The following is a 26,790-nucleotide window of genomic DNA, read 5'->3' on the forward strand; positions in this document are numbered from 1 at the left end:
TGTTGTATTCTGCTGCCTTTCCTATCCTCTACTATCCCCCCTCCCCTCCCCTCCCCTCCCCTCCCATCTTCTCTCTCTACCCCATCAACTGTAGTTCATTTCTCTCTCTCGTTTTTTTCCCCTCACTTCCTCTTAAATGTAATTTTGTATAGCAATGAGGGTCTCCTTCCTTTACCATGCAATTTCCCTTCTCTCTCTCTTTCCCTCCCCTCTTTCCACCCTGTTTAATGATGATCTTCTTCTCATGCTCTTCCTCCCTATTCTGTTCTTAGTTGCTCTCCTTATATCAAAGATATATTTGACATTTGTTTTTTAGGGATTGGCTAGCTTCACTTAGCATAATCTGCTCTAGTGCCATCCATTTCCCTGCAAATTCCATGATTTTGTCATTTTTTAGTGCAGAGTAATACTCCATGGTGTATAAATGCCACATTTTTTTTATCCATTCATCTATTGAAGGGCATCTAGGTTGGTTCCACAGTCTTGCCATTGTGAATTGTGCTGCTATGAACATCCATGTAGCAGTATCCCTATAGTACACTCTTTTAAGGTCTTCAGGGAATAGTCTGAGAAGGGGAATAGCTGGGTCAAATGGTGGTTCCATTCCCAGCTTTCCCAGGAATCCCCATACTGCTTTCCAAATTGGCTGCACCAATATGCAGTCCCACCAGCAACAACAAGTGCTGGTGAAGTGGGAGAAAAAGGGTACACTTGTACATTGCTGGTGGGAAATTTATAAAAAACAGAAATTTATTTTTTATAGTTCTGGAGCTGGAAGCCCAAGATCCAGGCGCCAGCTTCTGGAATGTGAAGAGGACTTCTTGCTGCGTTCTCATGTGGTGGAAGGCAGAGGGGCAGGTAGCGGTGAAGGTCGCATCTTCACATGGCAGAAGAGTGAGAAGGAGAACCTACTCCTGCAAGGCCTTTTGAAAGCAGCCTTTATCCATTCATGGGGCGGAGCCTTCAGGAGCTGAACACCCGCCTTGGGCTCCACCTCCCAACACCAGGGCTCTAGGGCCTGAGTTTCCAGCTTGTGCAATTGAGGGAACCCATTCAGACCACAGTGAGGCCCTTGAGAGACTCTGGTCTCGACCCGGCAAACTTAAAGGAACTTCTCCTGGAGCATCCCCTGTTCCCTCCCCTACTTTCCTCTTTCCCCTCCTGCTCCAGACCCTTAGTCAGACAGGCCCTCATCTCTGCTGACTCAGTCCTGCCTGCTCATCAGCACAGCCCACAGAGCATCTTCCTCATGAGAGCTTCAATGATGCTGCAAATGAATTGCATTGCTTTGTTTTTCAAATTCAGCTAAAATTTCATTCTACTACTATTATCGCAGTTTTAGTATTCTACCTGGTTTTATTCTTTTTTTAAAATATTATTCCTCTTCCTAGCTTGTAAGTTTCTTAAGGAAAAGCTTTGAGTGGTTTTTGCTGCCTATTCCCTAGCAGATTCGGCACACAGAGCTTTGCACAATTACTTTCAATAAGTGTTTATTGATTAAGCAAGGCTAGGATAAATTGGTGTTCTCTTTTCCTTCTCTCTATATTTGTTGTTCTCTCTCTCTCTCTCTCTCTCTCTCTCTCTCTCTCTCTCTCTCTCTCTCTCACACACACACACACACACACACACACACACACACACTTTCCTTCCCCTACTCTTTGAAGGTCACAGCAATCTGGTCCCTGTCTATCTCTAGTTTCATGTCTTATTGTGTTAATCAGCTTTCCATTACTGTAACAAAACACATGAGATAATCAGTTTGAAAGGAGGAAAGGTTTATTCGGGTTGTTTTATTCCATGGTCAGTTGACCCGCTGAGACAGAACATCAAAGGAGATGCATGTGGTGAAGGAAATCTGTTCACCTCATGACTGGGAACAAAGGAGAGAATGAGGAAGGGTCTGAGACCTCACTGTCCCCGACAAGGGCATACCCCCAGTGTCTGGGGAACCTCCTACGAGGTCCTACCTCTTGACGTTTTCAGCACCTCCCAACAGCACCAAGCTGGGACCAAGCCTTTAGCACATGGCACTTCTGGGGACATTTCAGGCCAAACTGTAGAATTCACCACCGCATCAGCCACCCCTTCTTCCCTCATTGTCTGAATTCCTGCTACTTACTTTCCCCCTTCCTTTGCACATTCCATTTCTTTTGCTAAAAACTATCTCCTGCCCCTCTGGATCCCTTTGATCATCTAGCTCTTTGCTTAGCTATCACTCCTTCGGGAAGTTCTCACTGATCTCCTAAATCCTACGTAGGTGTCCTTCCCACGAATCCCCCTAACAACAAGGACGTCACAATCCTGAGACTTCTTTCTCTGCACTGTGATCGCCTTGCTTTCTATGGCACATGTCCTGAAGGCCAGGGTGGTGTGTCACTCACCACTGTGTTGAGCTGGAGCTTAGAGCTGCGAGTTCCTGGTGGTGCTGAGGCTGCAGAGGAGGACTGCGGAGGTGACAGTGCAGTGTGAAGCGGAGGCTGCAGCGGAGGGGAGCCCTGAGCACCACGTCAAGCATTTGACTGCATCCGGAAGGCCATGGGGAACTTCACAAAGGACTTTTAGCTTGAGAAAGACAATGGCTACAATTACAGATCAGGCTTCAGACAGTGAACCTTCCCTACAGTGCAGAGGAGAAGAGCAAGACTAACTTGCCTGCTGACTCCCATTTATCATTCTCACTAGTCTTGCCCTGCCCTTGGGAGCACTCCATAGTCCACATCTCTCCTGATCCCTAGCCCCTTGCCAGAGCTGCTCAGCCCTGTGTCTTTAGGTTCTGGTTCCGTGACAGGTGTTACCTATCCAATCTGTCAGTGTGTTGATGGGCCACAGAGAGTTCCATTAGTCCTTCCAGGTGAGGACACAGGTGCGATGGACATGCTCTGGGATCAGGACCCCTGGAATTAATTTTCATTTCAGTTATAACCACCATGGGACCTTGGACAGACTGCTCTGGTGCTGACCTCCACAGAGGTGGTGATGAGGGTCTACAGTAAAGTGACTTTGGGTTTCAGACAAAAGATAGGTTTTTTTCAGCCAGAGGATCAGGCGAGTTAGGAAGGGTTTCCTGTAATTGAACTGGGCAAGAGCTCCAAGAAGACAGACTACGGTGTTTCTTTTTGTTTTTGTATTTTTCTTCTTCTTTTTCTCCAGTGCTGGGGATTGACTTCAGAGCCTCACATATGCTAGACAAGCACTCTACCACTGAGCTACTATCCCCACCCCTCCTTGTTCATATAGGGAATGTACCCAAACTGGCCTTGAACTTGCAATCTTCTTACCTTAGACTGTGGAATAACTGTGTCAGGCACATACCATCAGGTACAGCAAAACTGGGGTGTTTCTGAGGTTTTATTTTTAGCAAACAAAAAAAATAAATGTTATCTGAAGGAGAGACTTGGAGATCCAGGTGAGCAAAATTTGATCTCAAATTTTGATCTCAAAGTATTTGTCCTGCAGTCCAGGATGTCTTACTCCCCAGAGAGGGCTCGGGTAGAGCTCAGTTTCTCTCAGCAGAACATCCTTCTATGAATATACTATTATCTTCAAGCTGATTCCTAATGTGATAGTATAATGTTCCTTTTAACATTAATAACGCTCCAGACCCTGGAGTCACATTCTGTCTTAGCACAGGTACAAAACACCTATCTTAAAGCGGACAGACTTGTGGGTAATGAAGCTCCCATTTGTTCTATTAGTTCTAAGCCACATGGTAACATTTTGTAACTATGTCCTTTTATCTGGGAGAAGGGAAGGTGCTACCCCACTGGGGACTTTGCACGCTTCATTTTCTGAATTGGGCTAAGCACGAAAGCCAGACACCCTCATTTAACTTCACAAAAAAGTTTTTAAGTGTCTCCTTAAATGTTTGAAGCAAGGAGAGAAACTGTGTGATTTTTCCAACTGTGTAATCCTGAATTCCCTTGAGAAACTAGGGTTGGGCAGGGTAAGTGGAGGGTGATGTGTATAGAAACTCATCCACTGTTTCATAGATAATCCCTATTCTAGCTTTGCTAAGGTGCAGATTTCCTTAGAGAGTCATTTCCCTGTCCCCTACCTGCCCTCTGTATTTCAACCCCAAGACAGACATAGAAGAGAGAGGAAAGTTCCAAGATTTGGAGGTCAAATTCTCAGGACCAAGTTCCAGATCCAGCACTCACAGTCACCTCACTACTCTACAGTTCCCAGCTATAAAATGGGGCTAAGGACAGAAGGAACTTCCCTGGTACAATTGTGTGGCGTCGTGGATGGGAAACGACTCCGTAATCTACCATGTGGTGTTCAAATGCTCAGGAAGTTATTATGTGCTTCTTTCCCCCCCCCCCCTTGGTTTGCCTAGTTCACGGGTTAACTGTGCTAAGAAGAAGAAAATAAAGGACTCGGAGCCCAGAGCAGTTGATGATCAGAGGAGGAGGTGGGGTGTTCACTAAGAAGAACAAACAGAGACCACAGCCAGAAAACCAGCTCCTTCTTTGTTCCTTTCTTCCTCCCTCTCCCCGCCCTTTGCCCTCCATTTAACCTCACCTGAAGCAAGGTGTCAAAGGTGGAGTAGACACTCTCTTGTCCTCCCAGTTCCCTTCGGATGACAGAGGATGGGAGAAGCTGTCTTGAAGAGGGGAGCAGAGCAGTGGGTGGCCCTGCAGGTTGGCTGCCATTGGGGGGCACCCCAGTGGAGAATCTGATGCCCGTGAATCTGGAAATGGCTGGGAAGTGCAGGTGGCTGAAGGGACCTGGGAAAAGGTGACTTACCGCACACGCTCTGGGCGTGCACCTTACAGTCTCCACTCAGTTCTAACAGTTTCTGCTCTTAGTATGTCATCTCATTTTACAGGTGAAGAATCCGAGGACCCGTGCTTAAGTGACTTGCCCACGGTCACATTACAGGAAACACTCAAATAAGACCCCAAACACACACCAAACCTGGTGATGATTGCAGGATACCAAATCTTAAGCGTGGATCTGAAACTCTTGGATTTGCAAATCCCTATGGGAGGGGAAGGCCATCTGTCTCACTCACCCTACTACCTCCTCAGCTCTTTGTCGCCTCCCAACCTCTGCTGCCTCTCTCCAGAGTATCCATCAGCCCACGCCATCTCCCGCCAGCTGCAGTTTTTCTCCTGACCACAAAACACTTCCCACTTCACATCCTGCCGCAGACCTACAAGTGCAAAAACCACTGCACCAAAAGGAGACTGTTAAAGGAGCCCGTCCCCTGTCTCTCCCGCCTTTTTTTCCTCTTCTCTCTTCTCTCACCTCTTCCCTCCCCCTTGCTATCTTCCACTCCTGCCTGTGAATGCAGCAAGCCTTTGAAGTCCCTGCAGACTAGCAAGGGACAGCTCCTGGGGGCGGGGGGGGGGGGGGGGGAACCCTCCTTGAGCTGGCTTCTGTCCTCTTTGCTGGACCTGGGAGATTTGAAATTTCCAGGCATTTCAAGACATTTGCTCATTTCTATTCCTTACAGATTATTCCTGCAAAACCTGCTTCAGCTCTCATTCTATAATGGTTACCCCAGGGAGATGAGTAACAGGCAAAAAAGAACATCCTCCCTAGATTTTAATGAATGCCTAGGTGCAGAAAAATGCAGGAATTCCAAGATGGTTGAGCCTGGACTGTTTTTACCTGCACCTCTTTGTTTTCCCTCCCTCCTGTTCTAATCCCAGTGTTAGGAAGTTCATAACTGCAAGGCCATTGATAGGGAGGGATCCTCTTCAGAGCACCATATGCTTATTAGGGACAGTCTGGATCTGAATATTGTGCCTTATTGTCAGACCACATAGCTGACGCTGAGTTCAAAAAATACAGTCACCTCATTTATAGGTGACTACGCACGGTCCCCAGGGGTATAGCAAGACTTAATTCATACGGGGCGTTCTTGGGGAAGACAGCCAAATTAGCTGTGTCTACCTGGTCACAGCATCCCCTGTGAGCTTGCAGGGGTTTGAGCAAAGAGGAGAGTCTAAGACCCTGAAGGAATAGCCACAATCAGGCCCTTATAACTAACAACCTTGTCCACCTGGCATTGGAGACAGACAGTTATCTTTAATATAAAAGGGAATTATTTTAAGTACGTCATTAAAAATGATTCCCAATTTCCTCATCTGTAAAAGGGCAATATTCCCAGCATTATTGTGAGACAATTGGATCCCTGAAAAAAAAAAAAAAAAAACAACAACAACCATAGAAATGAGGGCTATTCTAATATCTGTCCAGATTGACTCTCTTTCCCAAGAAACATCTGGAGTGAATCAGGCCTTACTACCATGTCAGCAAGATTCTGTCAACTCTGCAAAATGTCAGAGGAAATAAAGGAATGTATGAATGAATGGATACCGCATGAATAAATGCAATGGTTTATTTCTGGTATAAACAGAGTGATGAGCTCTGTCCCTTTTTGTAGGGTGTTACAGTCCGCATTCCATTTTGTATACTACCTACTTTAATCTTACATCCTTCTATGTAGGATGATATGCGGACTTCCTGCTGAGTGCTCAGCCCTGGGCTTAAATGTCACCTCCTCACCACAGGCTTCCCTTGTCTAATCAGCCAAAGTGTCCTCTCCCCCTTCTCTCTCTTTCACCGGTTTTATTTTCTGCACCTCAATTTTACTTCATCATTGGATATCATCTCATTTGCTATTGCTGTTTTTGAGTCTGTAAGCTATTTTATGTGCCAAGTTCTGTGCTGATTTGACCTCCATCATTGGTTAAAATAACCACAACAGACGGATGAACACAGTATTACTTCTCTATTTTCCCTATGCAGAAGCTGAAGTTTCTAGAATTTAAGTTTCTTTCCCAGTTTAATCGGAAGTAGCAGTTAATCTAAGTGGAAGAGTTCAGAAAATTGGCTGTAACAGCCACACCTTCAAATAGTCAGCTCTCTATATCCTTGGGTTCCAGATCCATGGATTCAACTAACTGAGGATCAAAACTATTTGGAAAAAAAAAATTATGTCTGTACTGAACACATATAGACTTTATTCCCTGAACAAAACAGTATAACAACAACTATTTACATAGCGTTGATATTGTATCTGGTACTATAAGTAATCTAAAAATGGGTTAGAGTGTACAGGAGGAGGTGAGTAGTTTCTATACAAATGCTATGCCACTTCATATAAGGGATTTGAGCATCCATAGATTTTGCATCCAAGGAGGGGGGTCTTAGAATCAATCTCCAAGGACACCAAAAAATGACTGTATTCTGCTCACCTCCTAACAGTGCTATACAATTATTTCTTAGGAGTACTAGTTTTATTTAAGATTTTTTTTTCAGAATTAATGTATTTCCAGGTGTAGTGGCACACACCTGTAATCCCAGCAATTTGGGAGGCTGAAGCAGGAGGATTGCAAGTTAAAAGCCAGTCTCAGCAATTTAGCAAGGCTCTAAGCAACTTGGTGAGATGCTACCTCAAAATAAAAAAAAAAAAATAATAACTGCCCCTGGATTCAAACCCTGGTACCAGAAAATTTGCAACATGCTAGAATCTAACAATTTCTGAAGGATTCTTTTAATCCACTATTACTGAAATCAGTGATTAAATTGATGGGTGCAATAGAGGAATGATTCCAGTTTAATATTCAGACTAATAAAAACAAGCAGCAAGAGATCCTTATTAATATCTGACTTGAAAACTCATATTCTCATTCTTCTCAACAGATTTTACAGAAAATTATTTAACTAAGAGTATACAATACCAGTCATGAAGAAGAGAAAACCAGACCTGTATTGAGGATAAAAAGATATTAACTATTTAAAACATATTGCTATCACTTATCAAACAAATAGTAGCATTGACTATAAATTATTGAAGATAATAAACCATAGAGTACAGGGCTTAGATTTCATCTTCTGGTACTAACTGTGTGTTTAGGGCAAGTCTTGGCTCATCGAATCTTGTTTTTCTTGTCTATAAAAGGAGGGGGGAAATCCTTATATACAGGGATGCTATAAGGATTAAATGGGACAATTCAGGTAAACTATCTGATGTGTAGTTGGTGATTAGCCACCTTTAGTCTCCTTCCACTATCCCTTGTTTATAATTATTTATTAGTCCATAGATGAAATATGATTATAAAATAAAGGCCAAGATCAAAATTGCAAGTTAATCCACTAGAATGCAGACGTTGAAGTGAATGCTGGCTCCAGCATAGAAGCATATCTTGGGAAGATACGCATTTTGCCTAACTACGCTGTGTTTGCTCGAAACATTTTTGGAATGCTTGTCTCTACCAGTCAGACCCTCATACAGAAGTCATTGGCAGGAAATGAAATCAATTTGGTATTCATCCATCATGGACTGTTACTCATTCCCTAACAAGTGAGTGAGTGATTCTTTTCAAAACAGACCCAGAAAGCCACAACACTAACACCCTTTTACAGGGTGGCCATTCAGCTCTGGGATCAAGTATCACTCAGCTCCACAGAACTTTTTCCAGATAAGCTCTGAGAAGCACTTGTTGGCAACTTCACCAGGAGCCACTTTCTAAATGGGGAAGTCGATTGGCTCTGAGAAACAGGGAGAATTAGTCACAGGAGGCGAGGGATAGTGGCATTCCTGAAAACAGAGGGAACCAGAAATAGAATTACAAATATCTAGGGCATGCTTCTCTCTAGAGAGAGGTTTAAAAACACTAGCTTTAATAGAGATGGCTGTGGTGAGCCAGCCGTGGGCTCTGTGTGTGGACTGGGAGCATTTTGAGCACACAAAGAGGACTGGACTGATGCTGCTGCTCTGTCTGGGCTGTGCACCTATGTGTCCCTTTTGCTCACTCTGTCTTTGATCCCCACACAGCACATGCGATGGTCGTGGCCTTCCAAGATGTCATTCAACCTGCTGACCTGCAAGATATCAAGAAGCTAGACTCAACCTCCTAAAACCTGATCCCTTGCCTCATTTGAAAGGCTTCTCCCCAATAAAAGGGTTCAGAACATGCTCCTTGCTCTCTTTCTTGCCTGCCTTGCCTCCTTATGGGAACTGTGGCTGAGGAGTGGTCACTGAACCCAAAGAAAAAGGTATTTCTCTGTCTGTGTGTCATTATTTCATGTCAGCCCAGTTCTCCTAGAGTGACCCTGACTGTGTGCAGCCACAGATGGCTGTGGGTATGCAAGGGCGAACAGGGGAGGGAGACAAACCCATTTCAGAGACCTGCACTGCCCTGGAGATGGTCCCAAGAGAACTTACTTGCAGAAAAGTTTGCTTCAACTGTGAGAATCCTGAAGAAGAGCCACTTTACTTAGATTTCAAAGGTCTACCATATTGATGCTCTTAACTCATGATTATTAGCTGGGTCTGTGGATTTATGAGAAGCCCTTGTGGTGATGTGAAAGGGGATGAGTCCAAGAACCAGAAGCCAAATTGTTTGAATGGCTCTGGGGTCTTGGGGCTCTTGCTGCCTCCTAATAAGAAGACTTACGTCCCTGATTTTAGTTCTAACTCTACCAACTCTGCTCACAGGCCTAGACTGTCCCCCTGCTCAAGTTCAGCATCCTTTTCCCTGCAAATACATTACTGTTCCTGAAAAAAAAAAAAAACCCTAAGAACCTTTGTAATTTAAAAGACTTACCTGGAATTTCTTCAAAAACAAAAAAAGTCAACCAAGGCACAGAGGTGCACATGCCTGTAATCCCAAAGACTCAGGAGGCTTAGGCAGGAGGATTACAAGTCCAAGATCAGCCTCAGCAATTTAGCAAGGCCCTAAGCAATTAAATAATTCCCTGTTTCAAAAAATAAAAATGCCTGGGGATGTGGCTCAGTAGTAAAAACACTTCTGGTTCAATCCCCAGAATCAAACATTTTTAAACTCATTGAAAAGTAAAAAGAACAATACAATGAATACTATATATCCCCTCACATAGATCACCCACTGACAAGTGCTTGCAGTACTACCTCAATTCACGTTCTCTGTATTCACACCCACACTTCCCCTAAACCACCCAAAAGTAGACATCTCAGATCATGACATCTCACCCTTAAAAATATCAGCCTGCACCTACCCAGTACTAGGACAGTCTCCAAAAACATCACAGCAAAATCACATTTAAGAAAACCAGCATTAACATAGAAATAACATCTGACATGGAGCCCCCATTCAAGTTTCCTATCTGTCTCCAAAATGCCCCTTACCACCATTTCTTTTTTTTTTGAAAAAATAAACTTTTTTAACATTTATTTTTAAGTTTTAGGTGGACACAATATTTCCATTTTATTTATTTATTTTTTAATCTTTTTTTATTGTTGGTTGTCCAAAACATTACATAGTTCTTGATATATCATATTTCACACTTTGATTCAAGTGGGTTATGAACTCCCATTTTTACCCCGTATACAGATTGCAGAATCACATCAGTTACACTTCCATTGATTTACATGTTGCCATACTCGTGTCTGTTGTGTTCTGCTGCCTTTCCTATCCTCTACTATCCCCCCTCCCCTCCCCTCCCCTCTTCTCTCTCTACCCCCTCTACTGTAAATCATTTCTCCCCTTTGTATTATTTTTCCCTTTCCCCTCACTTCCTCTTGTATGTAATTTTGTATAACCCTGAGGGTCTCCTTCCGTTTATGTGGTGCTGAGAATCAAACCCAGTGCCTCATGCATGCTAGGCGAGCGTGCTACCACTTGAGCCACATCCTCAGTCCCCATTTCCTTTCTTGCATCCAATTGAGGGTTAAGCACCACATTTGACTGTGCTTTGAGCTTTCCCAGAGGAAGAACACTAAGCCAACTTCTTCTGATATGCATGTCATGGCGTTCTTTACAGGGTCCACACTAGTTTTCTGGCAGAATGTGCTACATTCTGAATGAACAACTATTTCCTTGGTTAGCTTCAGGTAACATTTCTGACAAGAGCTTCACATAGGCCACATTATGTGCTTCCCCCTAACCCTCAACTCAGGAGTCCCACTTCAGGACAGCCCTGTCAGCAATGCCAAGCCTGACCTCCGGGATAAAGTCCCTGACCACCAGATCTTTGCATGATGAAGGCATTTCCCTTCTGTAATTAATAAGAAATCTGTGGGGTGATGCTTTGTAACAATGGGAATATCCTAGGCCCAACTACCCTTTTGCCAAAGGACATTGAAGGTTATAAAAATGGATATTTTTTCTAATTCTATTATTATTCTCTATTCATACATTGGGGCTCTTTTATGAAAAACAATTTTCCCTTTTCTCGCCCTCTTTTCCCTTCTTTTTTTTTTTTTTTTTAATCATTTCAAGTATCACTATGGCCAAGAATGGTGGTACACAATCCCAGCAGCCAGGGAGGCTGAGGCAGGAGGATCAAGGGTTGGAGGCCAGCCATAACAACTTAGCAAGGCCCTAAGTAATGTAATGAAACCCTGTCTCTAAATAATGTGTGTATATGTATTATGTGTGTGTATGTGTATATGTGTGTGTGTATGTGTATATGTGTGTGTGTATATATATATATATATATATATATATCTTGGGGACGTGGCTCAGTGGTTAAGCACCCTTGGGTTCAATCCCTGATACAAAAAAAAAAAAAATAAAAGTATCACTAAGGATTTATGAAGTTTTTTTCATTTGACCTATTATAACCCAATAAAATCATTTTATAGGAGGGGTTAGGAACTTGTTTAAATTGGATGTGGCTGTTCCTTGAAGCTGGCTCCCGTGTCTCTTTTATATGATCCTCTTATTCCTGGGGGCAATTCCCGACTTCTGACATGACAAATTGCTCCAGGCCAATCTTGGGCTTTCCTTCCTCTGTCCTGGTACCCCAACAATTTTTCAGGGAGCTTGTTCTTTTAGTAAGGTATGGCATTAGAAATCAGAATCTAAGCGCTAGATGCTTGAAACTACAGTTTCTCAAAGCAACTTTAAATCACGAAACTTCTCAGCCTGTCCTCCTCATGCCTGGGATGCTGAGACAGGACAAGAGTGACCAACAAAACAGCAGATTCCAGGGAAGAGTTCACCAGGAGTGCCGAGATAATCCCTATATCAGATGCCTTTCGGAGGCTGAGGGATCCAACCCTTCATTTGGCCTCACTCCAGAGATGAAGCTATTTAAGGAACCTGCCCTACCCTCCTTACAGTAACAAGTCACAAGGCATTTCTGGACCTAGCCCAAAAAAGAGACAACATTACTAGCATGGCTTTGATTTCAGAAAACTTGAACTTTCGAGTTTTATTTGTTTGTGCAAACTAGAATTGAAACCAGGGCTTCGCATACTGAGTGACATCCCCAACATCTTTTGTTTTATATTTTGAGAGAGGGTCTTGCTAAGGTGTCCATATCTACCTCAAACTTGCAATCCTCCTGCTTCAGCCTCCTGAGTAGCTGGGATTATAGTGTGCACCACAGCGCTCGAATGAAAACTTGAGTTTAAATATTGATTTATTCTCCATCACTGTATTATCATGGGTAAGCCACATAATCTTACTGACCCTTAGTCTTTGTGTTTCTCATCTGTTTTGGATGGATTTTTTTGTCCTGAATAAAAATGTATTTAAAGGAACTTCCTTATATTGTTTTGCTTTCTTAAAGGGAAAATAATTAAATAAGATATTATGCCTGAAAGTTCTTGAAAATTGTAAAAAGCTGTGTGAACACTATTGCTAAATCAGAACCAGAGGGTGACATTTTAGGTGGACAGAAGTGGCCTACAGCATCGAAGTGCAAGAGCAATTTCAGCCCCCAGCTCTTTAATAAAGTCTCTAAGGGGCCAACTTGGGCTTGCTTTTCTTCTTCTCTCTTGATTTCCCTTTACAGAAATTGCTAACTAATGAGCAGAGAACAAGCCATGAGAAAACTTCTAGGAGTGGTCTGGAGGCTACGGCTCTGCTCAAAGGGGACACTTAACCCAGGGACACCCACTCTCAGCCTGGTAGGAGAGCAATGGATAATGTGTAGTCAGAACAGAGCAGCTGAAATAACAGAGTCTCTTACCATCTAGGGACATAAGTTGTTCCAACTACACTTCCCATTGAACAATAGCGATTAGCTAAAATGTCACCTCTCTTCCTGATTCAGACCAGCCTCGTTTTCTTTCTGTATCCCCCGACCAGCTTCCAGCCACTGTTGTTGCATTTCTAGGGCATGCGCCTTAGACAGACCTCCCAACAACTGGCTGCAAGAAGACCCACGTTGGGTCTTCCCAGCACTCTGTACATCACAGACTTCCCAGCACTCTGCCTGATCACCATGGACATTGGGGGAGTAAGAAGAAAGGTTCTCTGAACCTGTCCTGCCAGTGTGGAGATCTGGAGTGGGAGAGAGAATGTTGACCTAGACCTCAAAACCAGGGAGGGAGGAGAGGAATGCAATTGCTTGACACCTATCATTGGAGATGCCATTCAAGTTCCTTCAGCAGACATTTATTAAGCACCTACTGAGGGCATAGCTATGGGTAAGGCATGTAAAGCTTTATGGAGCACATTCTGCCCTATAAATGAGCATTTAACTAAACGAAATGCCCTTCACTGTGTTAGGACTATGTGACGGGGGCACAGAAGGCCAGGGGTTAGATATTCCATCCGTGCATGCGGACAATGTGAAATCAGCCTGAGCTTTTAAGAAGAGGCCAGAAGAAGGAAGAGTTCTAGGCAGAGAGGACACCATAAAGTGAGAGCGGCCTTTTCCAAAGAGGAATGAGCAAGTGTGATTTCCTGAATCATTTCCTGCCCCTCCCCATCATCTGCCTTCTCCCCTTAATTCAAGTCATGAGGTTAAAAAGCTTCTAGCCGAATGCAGTAGCGCAAGCCTGTGATCCCAGCGGCTTGAGAGGCTGAGGCAGGAGATTATGAGTTCAAAGTCAGCCTCAGCAAAAGCGAGGCTCTAAGCAACTCAGTGAGATCCTGTCTGTAAACAAAATACAAAATAAGCCTGGGGATGTGGCTCAGTGGTCGAGTGGCCCTGAGTTCAAACCCCAGTCCCCTCCCCATCCCACCCCCCCAAAAAACCTTCTAGACCATGAGGTTCTTTCCAGGCTCAAGATTAACTGTTCTAAGGAATACTAGTGTAGTTGGCCAACTAGAGGTGGCAGGCTGCATCCTAGTAAATGTTACCTGGTAAGGAAAATAAGGGGTTTTGAAGATTTAATGGAATTAAGGCTCTTGAGATGAAAATCATCTTGGATTATGTAGGCGAGTCTTAAATGCAATCACAAGTGTCCTTAAAAGGGAAAGTCAAAGGAGATTTCAGAAAGATAGACACAGAGGAGAGAGTGATGTGGATACAGAACAGAAAGACATTTGAAGATGCTGTCTTAAGATTAGAATGATGTGGCCATAAGCAAAGAATTGCCATCAGCCACCAGAAGTTAGAAGAGACAAGCAGCAGATTTGCCTCTCGGTCTTTAGAAAGAAGCCCAGCCTTCCCAACACCTTGATTTTAGCCCAGTGGTGCTGATTTAGGGCTTTAGGCCTCCAGAACTGTGAAAAAACAAATTTTTGTTATTTTGAACCAGTTTGCGTTCATTTGTTACAGCAGTCACAAGAAACTAATACAATCACATTCCTCCAGAGGGCAAGCCTATCTTTTGCCCAGAAAGAGGGAGAGAAGAGAGCAAGAAGATTTGTTCCTTGCTTTATTAATTTTGCTTTTATTTTTATGGGCTTCTCTGGCCACCCATCCCCAATAGAGAAGATGCTAGCCAACAATGATGGTCTCCACTCTAAAGAGTCACACTTGCGGAGAGGCTTTTCCTGGGTTTTGAAGATGACAAGGCGGGCTATGCCATCTCCTCTCCTGGGCTTCTCACAACTTTATCCACTCAGAGCACAGACTTTTCCAAGCAAACCTACATCATCACCCTCCTCAGGCACAAGCCCTGTTCCCAACCAGCTGGGAGCTCATAACACATTGAGCACTATCTCCATCAATGACAAATATTTAAAGGGTCCCCATGGGAGGCAAGTAAAAAGCACACAATGATAGTACATAATCCATATTTTCAAGGAACTTCAAATTAACGTGATTTGGCTAGAACACTGAGCATCAGTTTTACTAAAAACGTTGAAAGAAAATATGCTAGAATATTACCATGGATCACGTTAATGTGGAATGATATTTTTCTTTCTTTATTTTTTGATAATAAATCTATGATAAAATATCTCCCAATATTGCTTCCATGTCTTAAAAAAACAAACATTTAAATTTAACAAGAGAAAATGAGATCAGACACAATGGTGCCTACCTATAATCCCAGGTACTCTGGAGGCTGAGGCAGAGAATGGAAAGTTAGGGGCCAGCTTGGGCAATTTTTTAATGAGTCCCTAGCTCAAAATGTAGGTCAGTGGTAGAGCTCCCTTGGGTTCAATGCCCAGTGCCACAAATAAATAAGTCAAATAAATAATTAAATTAAAAGAAAGAATGAAAAATAAAAGAGAAAATAAAGGTGGCATATTGTAAGTTATGCCTGAGATTTAAGATAAAGTGCTCTGAGATTTCTTAGTTACTAGGGCTGTGGGAAGACTTTCCAGAAATTTCAGGTCTTTAGCTGGACTTTGAAGAATGGGCAATCAGAGTTTTGTCCTTGGACCTAAGGGGTTTGGGGTTGCTGGTCTAATCATTGGGTGGTGCTGCATTTCTCAATAAGGCAGGTGGATTGGACAGTCTTCAGCCAGGGAGCCAGGACCTGTACAGAAGTCTGGTTCTACAACGACCCAAATCCTGCCACACCATACCAGTGTCTGAATCTCCTTCTGCATTCCCCAGTCCACCATGCTCCTGCCACTTGAGTCATCAGAGATGACTTGGTCTCTCAAATGTCTGGCCTTCACATGTGCAGTTTCCTCTGCCTGGAACATGCTTGCTTCTCTACTCTTCCTTCCCAATCCTCCCCCACCCCTTCTCATCTAGTTACTGTCTACTCATCTTCCAGTGTCCAGCTGAGACATCCTCTGCCCTGGGGAAGCTTGCCTAGTCATCCTCCCACCATTCTGCCTCTAGAGCAATTTAGGCTCACCACAATGTCTCTCAGATATCCTGTACTGTCAATGTCGTGGTCACTTCCGTCTCTTGCTGGACATCTCACGCCTTCAAGTCACCCTTAACATTGAGTCCCATACCCAGAGAGAGAAGGTTTCCAATTATTGTAGAAGCAAAGTAGGGAGGAGACAGAGTTTTATTTGTTATGTACTCACTAGTCATCGCAGGGCTCGATGAGTTCAGTCACTTTGGTGCCAGATTTGCTGCGATCCTCTAATTCACACATCCTCAGCAACAGTTCTGGCCTGTGGGTTCAAAAGTTTTGTGGTTCATTTACTAGCATAGCCATACAAATTATCTACTGAAATGAGGTGCCTATTAAAAACATTTTAATTGATATTAATTAATTAAGCTCCATTGCATAGTGCTCTGTACCTGAATTAGGTATCTTCATTTCCAAAGCTGTTGTATCACTTAGGAGCTGGGTGACTTGATCAAGTTTCATACTATCTGAACCTCAGAAGGTTTTATTTTTCCTTTCTTTCATTCTTTTCTTTTCCTTCCTTCCTTCCTTGCTTTTCTATAATAGAGATCAAACCCAAGTCCTCACACATGCTAGGCAAGTGATCTACCACTGAGCCGCACACCCAGCCCTCTGAAACAGAGTCTTGCTAAGTTGTCCAGCCTGGCCATGAATCTGGGATCCTTGTGCCTCATCCTCCGTAATAGCTGGGATTCCAGCTGTGCACCACAATGCCTGGCTCTCAGAAAGCTTTTCGGTAAATGGTTTGCATAGATATCTGTTTGACAGTGTTGCTGATGGTATTAGATAATACGTGAAAGTCCTCAAGTAGTAGCTGCTCCACCTGTTTGTCCTTTTCCCCCTCAGGATTGCCATGAACAGAACTTTGGAGGGAAGCTAAGGAAGGAATATGAAAATCGGGAGGAGCAGACAAACTCATTCATCACTGAGGACCCATGCCTTTATGAGTATCCACTGGTTTGATTCTCGCAGCCTCTCTACGAGATCAGTTAACGCTGTCTCGCCTTTCAACTGCATCTGTTCACTAGTGTGAGCTCCTTCTCCCACCCCCAGCTCTCAGGGCAGAGGGAAGAAGCCCTAAGGAAGCATTTGCCAATTTCCATGGTGTAAACATTCCCACCACAATGGATTTCAACTGCTGACCCTTTAACAACCGGTTCCAGGTCCCCTGAACTGTTACCCTTGGGCTCTCCCCAGCCACCCCAGCTGGCCCAGGCACACCCTTGCCTGTCTCATTCTCCCCTCATTCACCGCGTGAGCTTCGCTGGCCTGGTTTGTTCTTTTGGGCCTTCTCTCCTTTACATCAGCTGTAGTGTCTGTGCCGTCTGTCAAAAATTCCCTCCCACTTCCTTCATTTGGCTGCCTCCTTATCATTCCCATCTTGGTATTCATGTTACCTCCACACAGGGTGACCTTCCCTACCCATCCTTGCTGAAGTAGCTCTCCACCCTCAGTTGACCTTTAGTACACCACACCCTGTTTTCCTTTCTTTGAAGCACTTATTGTATGTTATTATATTTATTCTTTTACTCTCTGTCACCCCCTACTGGAATGTAGGTTCCTGGGGAGCAAGCACTTCATCCCATTCACTTCTGTGTTCCCAGCACATAGTAGATGCTCACTGAATGACTGTTGAGTGAATGAATGAATGATAAAGAAGAAAGTAAAAGTCAAACATAGGAGCTCAAACTCTTGAACTTAATCCTCAAATGTCCCATAAAAGAACCCAGATTGTGTAGCTACATGCAACTACAATGCAAAGAGATCTATTCTGTGTTATTGAGGGAAATATAAATTGGTACAACTATTTTGAAAAGCATGTTTGCATTACCTTCTAAGATGAAGATGACCCAGCAATTCTCCCACAAAAGTAATTCTTTGCACAAGTGCAGGTGAAGATATGTAAACATATTCATGACACCATAGTCATAAAAGTAAAATCTTGTAATTAATCAAAACGTGCATTAACAAGAAAAGTGAAATATCACATAGCTAACAACCAGTGAACTACCTGATATTCAACATATACCTTAACCACATACTATTAAGGAAAAAATGGGATTCCAAAAGATTACAAATAGCACTATGTGTTTTTATGATATTTAAAGCATCTTTACAAGTTTGGTATATGTTGGAGGACTCCTTGTAGCTACAATACAACTATATAAAAAGAAAAACAAGAGAACAATGAACATAGTATGCAGAATAAAGGTATCTAGGATGCTGGGAGGCAGGAATAGACTTGGGGGAGGTGTTATCTGGATAGATATTGGTTATTGTCAAGTGCTTTTATCCTAGGTGAATTGTTTGTAGGTGCTTATTGTATTACTAAAAATAGACTGATTAAATAACTAGCTAATTAAGTATAAGTAAGCCATGTATAAATAATCTAATTCTGTGCTCACAAGTCCCATTCAACAAAGAAACTGCACAAATATCACGAGAATGGGAAGATGAATGGTGCATCCAGAGGGAACCTCAGCAAGGTCCTTGCTTGGTGCTTTCACTTTCATGATTCATTTAATTACCACAAATCCCCTTTGAGGTAAGTATTGGTTTCAACTTAAAGATGAGGAAACTGGGGTGAATTGTTTTGCTTATTTTCCCAAACTTATAATCCAATGTTAGAACAGAATTTGTCACACAAAAAAAAAAAAAACTATGAAAAAAGTTCAACATCTTTAACAATGAGAGAAATGAAAATCAAAACTAAGATTTTTATCTCACCCCAGTTAGAATGGCAATTATCAAGAACACAAACAATAATAAATATTGGTGAGGATATGGGGAAAGGGCACACTCATCCATTGCTGTGGGAATACAAATTGCTGCAACCGTTATGGAAAGTGGTATGGTGATTCCTCAGAAAACTTAGAATGCGACCACCATTTGACCCAGCTATCCCATTCCTCAGTTTATACCCAAAGGACTTAAAATCAGCATATTACAGTGACACAGCCACATCAATGTTTATAGCAGCTTACTTCACATTAGCTAAACTATGGAACCAACCTAGATGGCCTTCAACAGATAAATGAATTTTAAAAAAATGTGATACACACACACACAGAGTGAAATATTACTCACCTTAAAGAATAATGAAATTATGGCATTTGCAGGTAAATGGATGGAACTGGAGAATATCATGCTAAACAAAATAAGCCAATCCCAAAAAAAACAAAAGCGAAATGTTTTCTCTGATGCGTGGATGCTAATTCACAATGGAGAAGAATAAAGTCACTTTAGATTAGGTAGAGGGGAGTGAATGGAGGGGAGGGGGTATAGAGGTAGAAAGGGTAGTAGAATGAATCAGATGTTATTACCCTATGGACATCTATAACTATACAAGCGGTGGGATTCTACATTATGTACAGCCAGAAGAATGAGAAATCATACTCCATCAAATATGATGTATCAAAATGCATTCAACTCTATAACTAATTAAAACAAATTAAAAAAGTAAAAAAAAAGAATGGGTGGTTTTTTGGGTAGGGAATCAGCAAGCTGTGGATGAGGGAGGCAGTAACTGATGCTTTTAATTTTTCAATTTCTAGCATAAAATGGGAGAAATATCACTGGATAGAGTTCCTGGATATTCTACCTATGACTTGGCAGAAAGAAAATGTTCCCACTCATGTTTTCATAGGTCAAAAGTTATTTATCTTTATAGATAGATAGATAGATAGACAGATAGATAGATAGACAGATTATATATTCAGGCAGAGGTCTTAAGGAGGAGGAACATGGATACATGGATTCCAAAATAGATGTGATGGGGATTTTGTTCAGAGATGGCAAAATCCCAAAACAAAACAAAAAAGCAAACAATAAAAAATAGTCTCCTCTTTCTTTCTTTTGCAGTTGAGGGAAAGATTTTGATTTTTTTCCCCTATATGAGAAAAATATAAACTTTTTATTGGTTTGTACTGATGATCCAAACTCTGTTTTTCAGCCTTGGCCTTTCCTACTGTTTAACTTGGCTTCACAGATTAAATAAGCAATCGGTAATCAAACACATGCCTCTGTGAACTTTCTATGTGCTCAGCACTACTCTGAATCCTAGGGACAAATTTAAGAGATTGAACTGGCCTCCAGTTCCAGGTCCTTAGGTCTGGTTCACTTGTGCTTGGGGATAGCAGAGAACTGGCCTGACCTTGTAAAGTCCACTTCACTCCAACATTCCCTGTGTGGCCCTTCTCTTTTCTCCCCAACCTAATTTTCCCTATCCTTCCTTCCCAAAAAGCTCTTCCTCCCATGGCCAACCCTACTCCTTTCCCTTTTGCTTTCCTGTAGTCAATCATGGTCTGTCAAAATTAAACTGTTTTTTAAAAATCATCTAGTTCCATGCTTTAAAATTCATTTCTTCTAAACTCTTCCCACATCTTACATAAAACTCCTGAGAAGGAAAAGTGAGAAAGTATCAGCTCTGAAAGAGCAAGAGGGGATGTCATGCTTTATCCACCTGATGTGCAATTGGAGAATCCCACCCCACCCCAAACGTTCCTGAGTTCCAAAGTCCTAGGGATTATCAGCCCTCATGTGGCAGATGAGGAAACCTAAGCATAGAGAAAGGCAGGACATGGCTTCAACATCCTCTGGCCATGAGGAAATCCAGGAGCTAAGGTCATCCAAAAGTTCAAAAACTGCCCTCCTTCACCAAGGCGACACCCCAGTCCTCAGAACTGGAAATGTCCTGTGGACTTTACTTTCTGTTCTTAATGCAATCACTTGACCTATTCTCAAGGAAAAGACACAGGACACGCTTCAGAAATGACAAGTTCAGTCAACTGGGCACATCCTGGGCATCCTCATGGCCATCTCAGAAGGACTACTATATCAAGAAAGTGTCTGGGGTCATTGGCATGGAGTTGAACGGTGCTCAGATGAACAAAAGTGCTTTGTGGTCCAGGATGGATTCTGACGCGAGTGGGCACCGGGACATGACAACTTGCTCTCCCTCCCGAGGAAGCAGTTTAATGCTGATGTGTCAGCGCCATCATTGTGAAAGGGCTCCCTCCCACCTCCTCCCTCTCCACTGCTGTAAGATATACTGTCAGATGAATAGTCATTCTTCTTCTCTCTTTGTAACAGAACAATATGGATGTTTATAAAGCTTCTCCCAGTTTTTCCAAGTCAATACAATTAAAGCACAATGCATCTTAATTGCCAGCCCCCTAACCCTTACAGAACAAATGGCAGCAGTCCCAAGGAAAACAAACTCTGGCACTGAACCCAAGAAGGATGAGGAAGCCAAGCTGGGACTTCTGTAAAAATGCCCCCAGACAAAATGGTTTGCATCTTAGGTGCCTGGTTTTCCATAGTGCTTTTTCCAGGCCACCTAAAACTATTTTTATGCCCATCATTTCCTCTGTCTCACAGTTTGCCTAGAGGCAGGAACAAAGACAATTAATTCAGTCTTTTGGGAGAACCAGACAGAGCTCCAGCAATTCTATGTGGAGGGGCATAGGAGAAGTCATAAAGGCAATCACAATCAGTCATCTTAAAATTTGACATCCTCTCTGTCACCCTAACAATGGAAGTAAGTAGTTGTTTGGCCAAATGTTATAAATTCAAGTCCTTACTACCATTCATGAGCCATATGATCTTGGACAAGATACTGATCTCTGTCTGTTTCAGCATCTTCCTTTGTAAAGAGTCTGATAATATGGTAGTTGCTACTTCATAGCTGTGTCAAGGAATTAAATGAACTACACACATAAGAAGCCAAGAAGGGCATTAGCATATAGTAAGTACTCAGTAAATTTATTATTCGTGTAGTGCTTTGTGGTTCACAAAGCACTTCCACTGATAAAAATTTCTCTTGATTAGATTCCAGACCATTTGACTCTCAGCCAAGACATTTGGAAAAACTTTAGAACACTAAGTAATGTCCAGCATGCTTTACCAAACACATCCAAAGAAGTTAGAATATGTATGTTTTCCCTGTTCCTGTTTTGTCTTTTTGTTCTGTGTTCTGCAAGGTCCTGCGCATCCCCTCTGCTTGGGAAGCAATATAAACTGTCTCAACCAGGAGGTATGAACTGTCCCTCATCCTTTACACAGCACCAGGCAGAATTATACACATTGTTGCTGAAGCACCAACAGTCTTATCTCCCCACTTCCAAAGGCCCACTGGATATTTTGTAGAAAACCTATTGGTCCAGGGTGGGGTTCAGGAAATGAAACTGTATCTTTTCCCCTAGTCAAACCTTTTCCTTGCCTAAAGCCACATCAAAAAGCTAGTCCATGGGAGCTGGTTACCCCCTCTCCCCAACACACTAAGCAGGGAAGGGGTAGAGGGCTTCTGTTTCTGGACAATCCTGTGTATGCAATACTAGGTTACTATGACTCATACACATGAGACAAATGGGGCTGTTGAGGGGAGAATAAATTGCCCAGGAGCCACAGTGGGTAAAAGTTCTAGCGATGCACTTATGAGGTAAACTTGGGTCTTTGAGCTGAATTTTCTCATCTATAAAACTGGTATAATAAATACACACCTCATAGGGCACTGTAAAAATTCAATGTATTAATTCATTCAATTATACTTAGCACAATTATTGGCACATACAAAAGTCCAATAAATACTAAGTTTTATTATTATGCAGAAAAGAGAATCTGCTTGGGTTTACTCCATGCCTCTTTTGTTACAAAAAGCGGTGCTCTGTCCCAGACTGAGGACAATAAGAAAGACTCCTACTCCCTTAGCCAAATTTATGATGTGGGGCATGGAGCAATGGTAATCATGACTTCCAACTATGAGGTGAGTGGGAAGCATTTAGTCCAACCTGTGGTGCAACTCATTTGTTGTTGCAGTGCAGCTCTGATTTTCCCCCTTTTCTGATACCAAGGATTGAACCCAGGGGCACTAAACCATTGGGTCATATCCCCAGCCCTTTTTATTTTATTTTTTTAATTTTGAGACAGGGTCTCCCTAAGTGACTTAGGACCTCAATAAGTTGCTGAGGCTGTCTTTGAACCTGCAATTTTCCTACCTCAGCCTTCTGAGTTCCTGGGATCACAGGTGGGCACTACTGTGCCCAGCTGATCCTGTTTTTTTGTATGTATGTATGTATGTATGTATGTATGTATGTATGTATGTATTTTTGAATGCTTTTGTTGACAGAATACTCACTTCCTTGTGAGAATCAGCCTCTTGGTATAATTTTCCCTCTTCCTCTATGCTCTTTCTGCCCTCCTCCTTTCTCTTGTCTTCTTTCATTCTCTCTTCTCCCTTCCAGGCTGTCCTCTCAACTCCTTGGTTCAGTCAGTTTCAAAAGTCCGAGGACCCACTTTTCCCCAGAAGGTGCCGTCCAGTCACAGCTCAGTCACAGAGAGTGTGGCAGGTCTTCAGTGTAGACCTTGGCTAGCTGATGGGAACTCGGCCTCCAATGGTCATAACAACTCTTTACGTTTTGCAGGATCCTTTGGAGGCAAAGCCTTTAACTGGACCTTACTGGTCTTGGCTTCAGGTCCATTAATGACATCGATCAGTGCACCCGATTTCCATTATTATTTAACCTCATCAAGAACCAAATAAAACTTAAAAGGGTTGATCTGGAATCTGGAGTCCCCGCAGCTCGATATGCAAGACCAGGAGAAGACTGGGCCTCTGGAGTGACGCTCTGAAGCAAAGCACACTGGCAGCCTCTGTCGTTGGAGTCTTCTGACCCACTGAAGCTCGAACCCAGCCGCGAGTAGCCTGGGACAGCGCTGCCGCTTTAAGAGAGGGGCGGGGCCCGGGTACAGGCCAGTCAGGGCCAGCCCACAAGGCTCCTTTTCCTTTTTGATCCATTCAAAAATTACTCATTGCAAATTCCCGGACTGCTTGCCGAGGAGAAGGAAAGGGGCGGAGTAGGGAGGGCTACCGCAGGCGCAGCGCTGGGAGCACCCGGGGCCCGCCTGGCTGACGGCTGGTCCCGCAGAAGCTGCTTGCCAGCGTCTGGCTCCGGTGGCCTCACCAGGAAGCGTCAGAGTCTCGACACTAGGGAAGCTCGGAGCACCGCCTCCGCCGCCGCCGCCTCTCGCCTGGCTAGCGATCGCGGAGCCCCCTCCTCTGGTCCGGCCCGCGCCGGACGACCGGCTCGGGAGCCTTCCCAGGCAATGGCTGGCCGCTAAGCCATGGCTCAGTACCGCACCCCCAGCCCGCTCGGCATGGCTGCGAGAGAGGAGCTGTACAGCAAAGTCACCCCCCGGAGGAACCGCCAGCAGCGCCCCGGCACCATCAAGCATGGATCGGCGCTGGACGTGCTCCTCTCCATGGGGTTCCCCAGAGCCCGCGCGTAAGTGACTGGTTGGGAGTCCCGGCGACCTCTCCCACACCGCACGGCCGGCCCTCGGCTTCGCTCCGGCTCGCCTCCCTGCGTCTGCCTGACAAGCGGCGCGCTCCCCGCTGCCCACGACCTGTTGGGGGCAGAATGGGCGCGAGAGCAGCCCGGGACTCCTCTCCGGGCCCTGGTACTAGAAAAGAGGCGGCGGGGGAGCGCTGGGCTGAGGGCTTGATTCGGGTTGTCTAAAGATTGGGGGCACAGGTATAGTGTTCGAGTCCCGGTTAGGGTGCTCAGAACCCAGTGCGCGGGCCCTACGGGTGGAGCTAAGCGGTTCTGTCGCGCGCGCTTCCCGAGGTCTCCTGCGTTGAGCTCCCTGAAGAGGAGGGGCCCCTTGGAGGACTCTGGCAACCTCTCCGTCCAGAATGCTGGGCTGGCTTGGGACCCTCTGGTGACTGGGGGGAAAGGGCAAGGGATTGCGGGGCAGGGAAGCCGGCGCCCCCCCCCCCTCCCCGTAGCGTCTTCCAGCTCCGGATGTCGGTCTCGGGTTTGGTCTCCCTCCGGAGTAGGAGGAGCGGGAGCGTGGGTGTTGCTGCGTGTTCATTGATAGGGAGGATGGAATGAGGGGAAGCGATTCCTCCAGGGGACCCGGGTTCTCGTCAGTGGTGACGGCAGTGCAGGAATCTGTGGGTGCCTGAAAGTAAGGAGGGGGAGCTGTCCTCCTTTTTCCTTCCTCCCAGAAGGTGGGCTAGGGAAGGGCAGAGAGAGCGCAGGTGGCTGCCGGGACAGCCAGCTGGGTGAGAAGATGCCTGGTTGCCAGCACCCGGGCAGCAGCAGCAGGCGTCTTCGGAAGCTGGTCAATTCGAGTCTGGGGGCTGGAACCCTGCCTAAGAGGAAGCCAGAGCCCGGGGCCAGACCCCTCTCCCCAGTTGGAGAAGTGAGGGCACAAAGCCTGGGTTCTTGCTGCTCCTTTCCATCTTTCAATGACATCACCTGAACAGGAGAGTTGGGCAAACTTTATCAGAAAGCGCCAAGCAAATGAAAGTTCTTTCTTTTCTCCTCCCCCCATACCCCACAAGATGGTAACTCTAGGTGTCCCTCCTTTGTCCCTGGTGAACTTTATTCTTTACTAATTTGACTGTACCCTAACCTCTTTATCAAAGCAAATTCATGAATTTCTCATTCCACCCAGCCACTGGGACAGGTTGGAGTTGTGTTGACCACATTTCATGGAAGGTCACAACGTGGACCAAAGGTTTCTGCCTTCCATTGACTTCCAAGCATGAAGGCTCCAATTCTGGATGCCAAAATTGCTGGGAGAAGATGTGGTGGGCTCTGCTGGGGTGTGTCAGGTGTGAGTGTTGCAAGTTAGGTCCTTCCTAAGAATGACAACGTGCGTAACTCTTCTTAAGAGCTGGAGGTAGCATCTGGGAATGCTGCAGAATTAGCTTAGTCCTAGCCTCATTCTTTTCTGAAATGAGGCCAGCATTAAAGACCTGAATTGCTTAATTAAGGGAAAAAGTACTTAGCTGGACTTCTTACACTGTCATATTTGCTATTCAGCAGGCTTTAAGGGAATATTTTTTCCTGAACTGAATCCAGGAGGCCTTGCCCAGGTTCTTGACACATTAGTGCGATGGTCTAATTTTGGCTTGTTCTACTCCTGAAAATCTCATAAGAGCTAGCATTTATTGGATACTTACTAGATACTATTCTAAGTACTTTATCTTTATTACCCATTCCCCCCCTCACAAACTAATGAGAAAGGTACTATTTGCCCATTTTATGAATTGGGAAACTGAGACTTATAAAGGTTACATAACTTACTTAAGGTCACAATAGTAAGCAGTGAAGCTGGAATAGAAATCCAGGCATTGTGTCTGCACTGCCAGGTCTCACATCTAGGGACAAGATGTGATTGATTAAATGTGGGTGCAATGATCAGAGCAGTTCCTGACATATAGGGCACAGTCCTTAAGTGTTAAATGCTGAATTAGTTTCCCATGGCTGCTGTAATGAGTGACTAGAAATTGTGTGACTGAAATCAACAGAAATGTATTTTCTCATGACAAAATCAGTATCTCTGAGCTAAAATCAAGGTGTCAGCAAGGCCATGCTTTTTCTGGAGGCCCTAGGGGAGAATTCATTTCATATTTCTTCCAGTTTCTAATGACTGCTGGCATTCCTTGGCTTGTGGCTACCTTATTCCAATCTCCGTCCTTATTGTTATATTGTCATTCCCTCTTTGTGCCAGATCTCTCTTAGAAATCTTGCATTACATGTAGTAATTTGGTGGTGGTGGTGGTGGGTATTAGGGATTGAACCCAGGCCTCCTGCACCCCAGGAAAGCACTGTACCACTGAGCTATATCCTCAGCAAACCCCACCCACTTTTTTTTTTTTTTAAAGAGACAGTATCTTGTTAAGTTGCCCAGGCTGACCTTGAACTTGCAATCCTCCTGCCTCAGTATCTTGAGAAGCTGTGTGTGTGCTCCTGAACCTGACTCTATTTATTTGGTACTGGGGATTGAATCCAGAGATGCTTTATGCTTTATTACTGAACAACATCCTCTGCCCTTTTTAT

General features: G+C 44.1%; 1 protein-coding gene and 1 long non-coding RNA gene across 4 annotated transcripts in view; one reads left to right on the forward strand and one right to left on the reverse strand.

Moving 5' to 3' along the window:
* Positions 1 to 1,758: 1,758 nt before the first annotated feature.
* LOC110598456 (uncharacterized) lies at positions 1,759 to 23,922 on the reverse strand. Its single transcript, XR_002484297.3, has 3 exons — positions 23,076 to 23,922; positions 16,113 to 16,202; positions 1,759 to 2,562 (listed from the first exon to the last, which is right to left on the reverse strand). It is a non-coding gene; the product is annotated as an uncharacterized LOC110598456 (long non-coding RNA).
* A 139-nt stretch (positions 23,923 to 24,061) lies between these two features.
* Positions 24,062 to 26,790, forward strand: part of Ubash3b (ubiquitin associated and SH3 domain containing B) — a 147,784-nt gene continuing 145,055 nt past the window's right edge. For 2 of the 3 annotated variants that reach the window (XM_005328389.4, XM_078047184.1), the window contains exon 1: positions 24,062 to 24,222. In XM_005328389.4, the coding sequence (XP_005328446.1) occupies positions 24,062 to 24,222 (161 nt within the window). The remainder of the gene's footprint in view (positions 24,223 to 26,790) is intronic. The other variant, XM_040285394.2, reaches the window with a different exon arrangement.

Source organism: Ictidomys tridecemlineatus, chromosome 4 (assembly GCF_052094955.1).
Source record: "Ictidomys tridecemlineatus isolate mIctTri1 chromosome 4, mIctTri1.hap1, whole genome shotgun sequence".
Lineage (NCBI taxonomy): Eukaryota > Metazoa > Chordata > Mammalia > Rodentia > Sciuridae > Ictidomys > Ictidomys tridecemlineatus.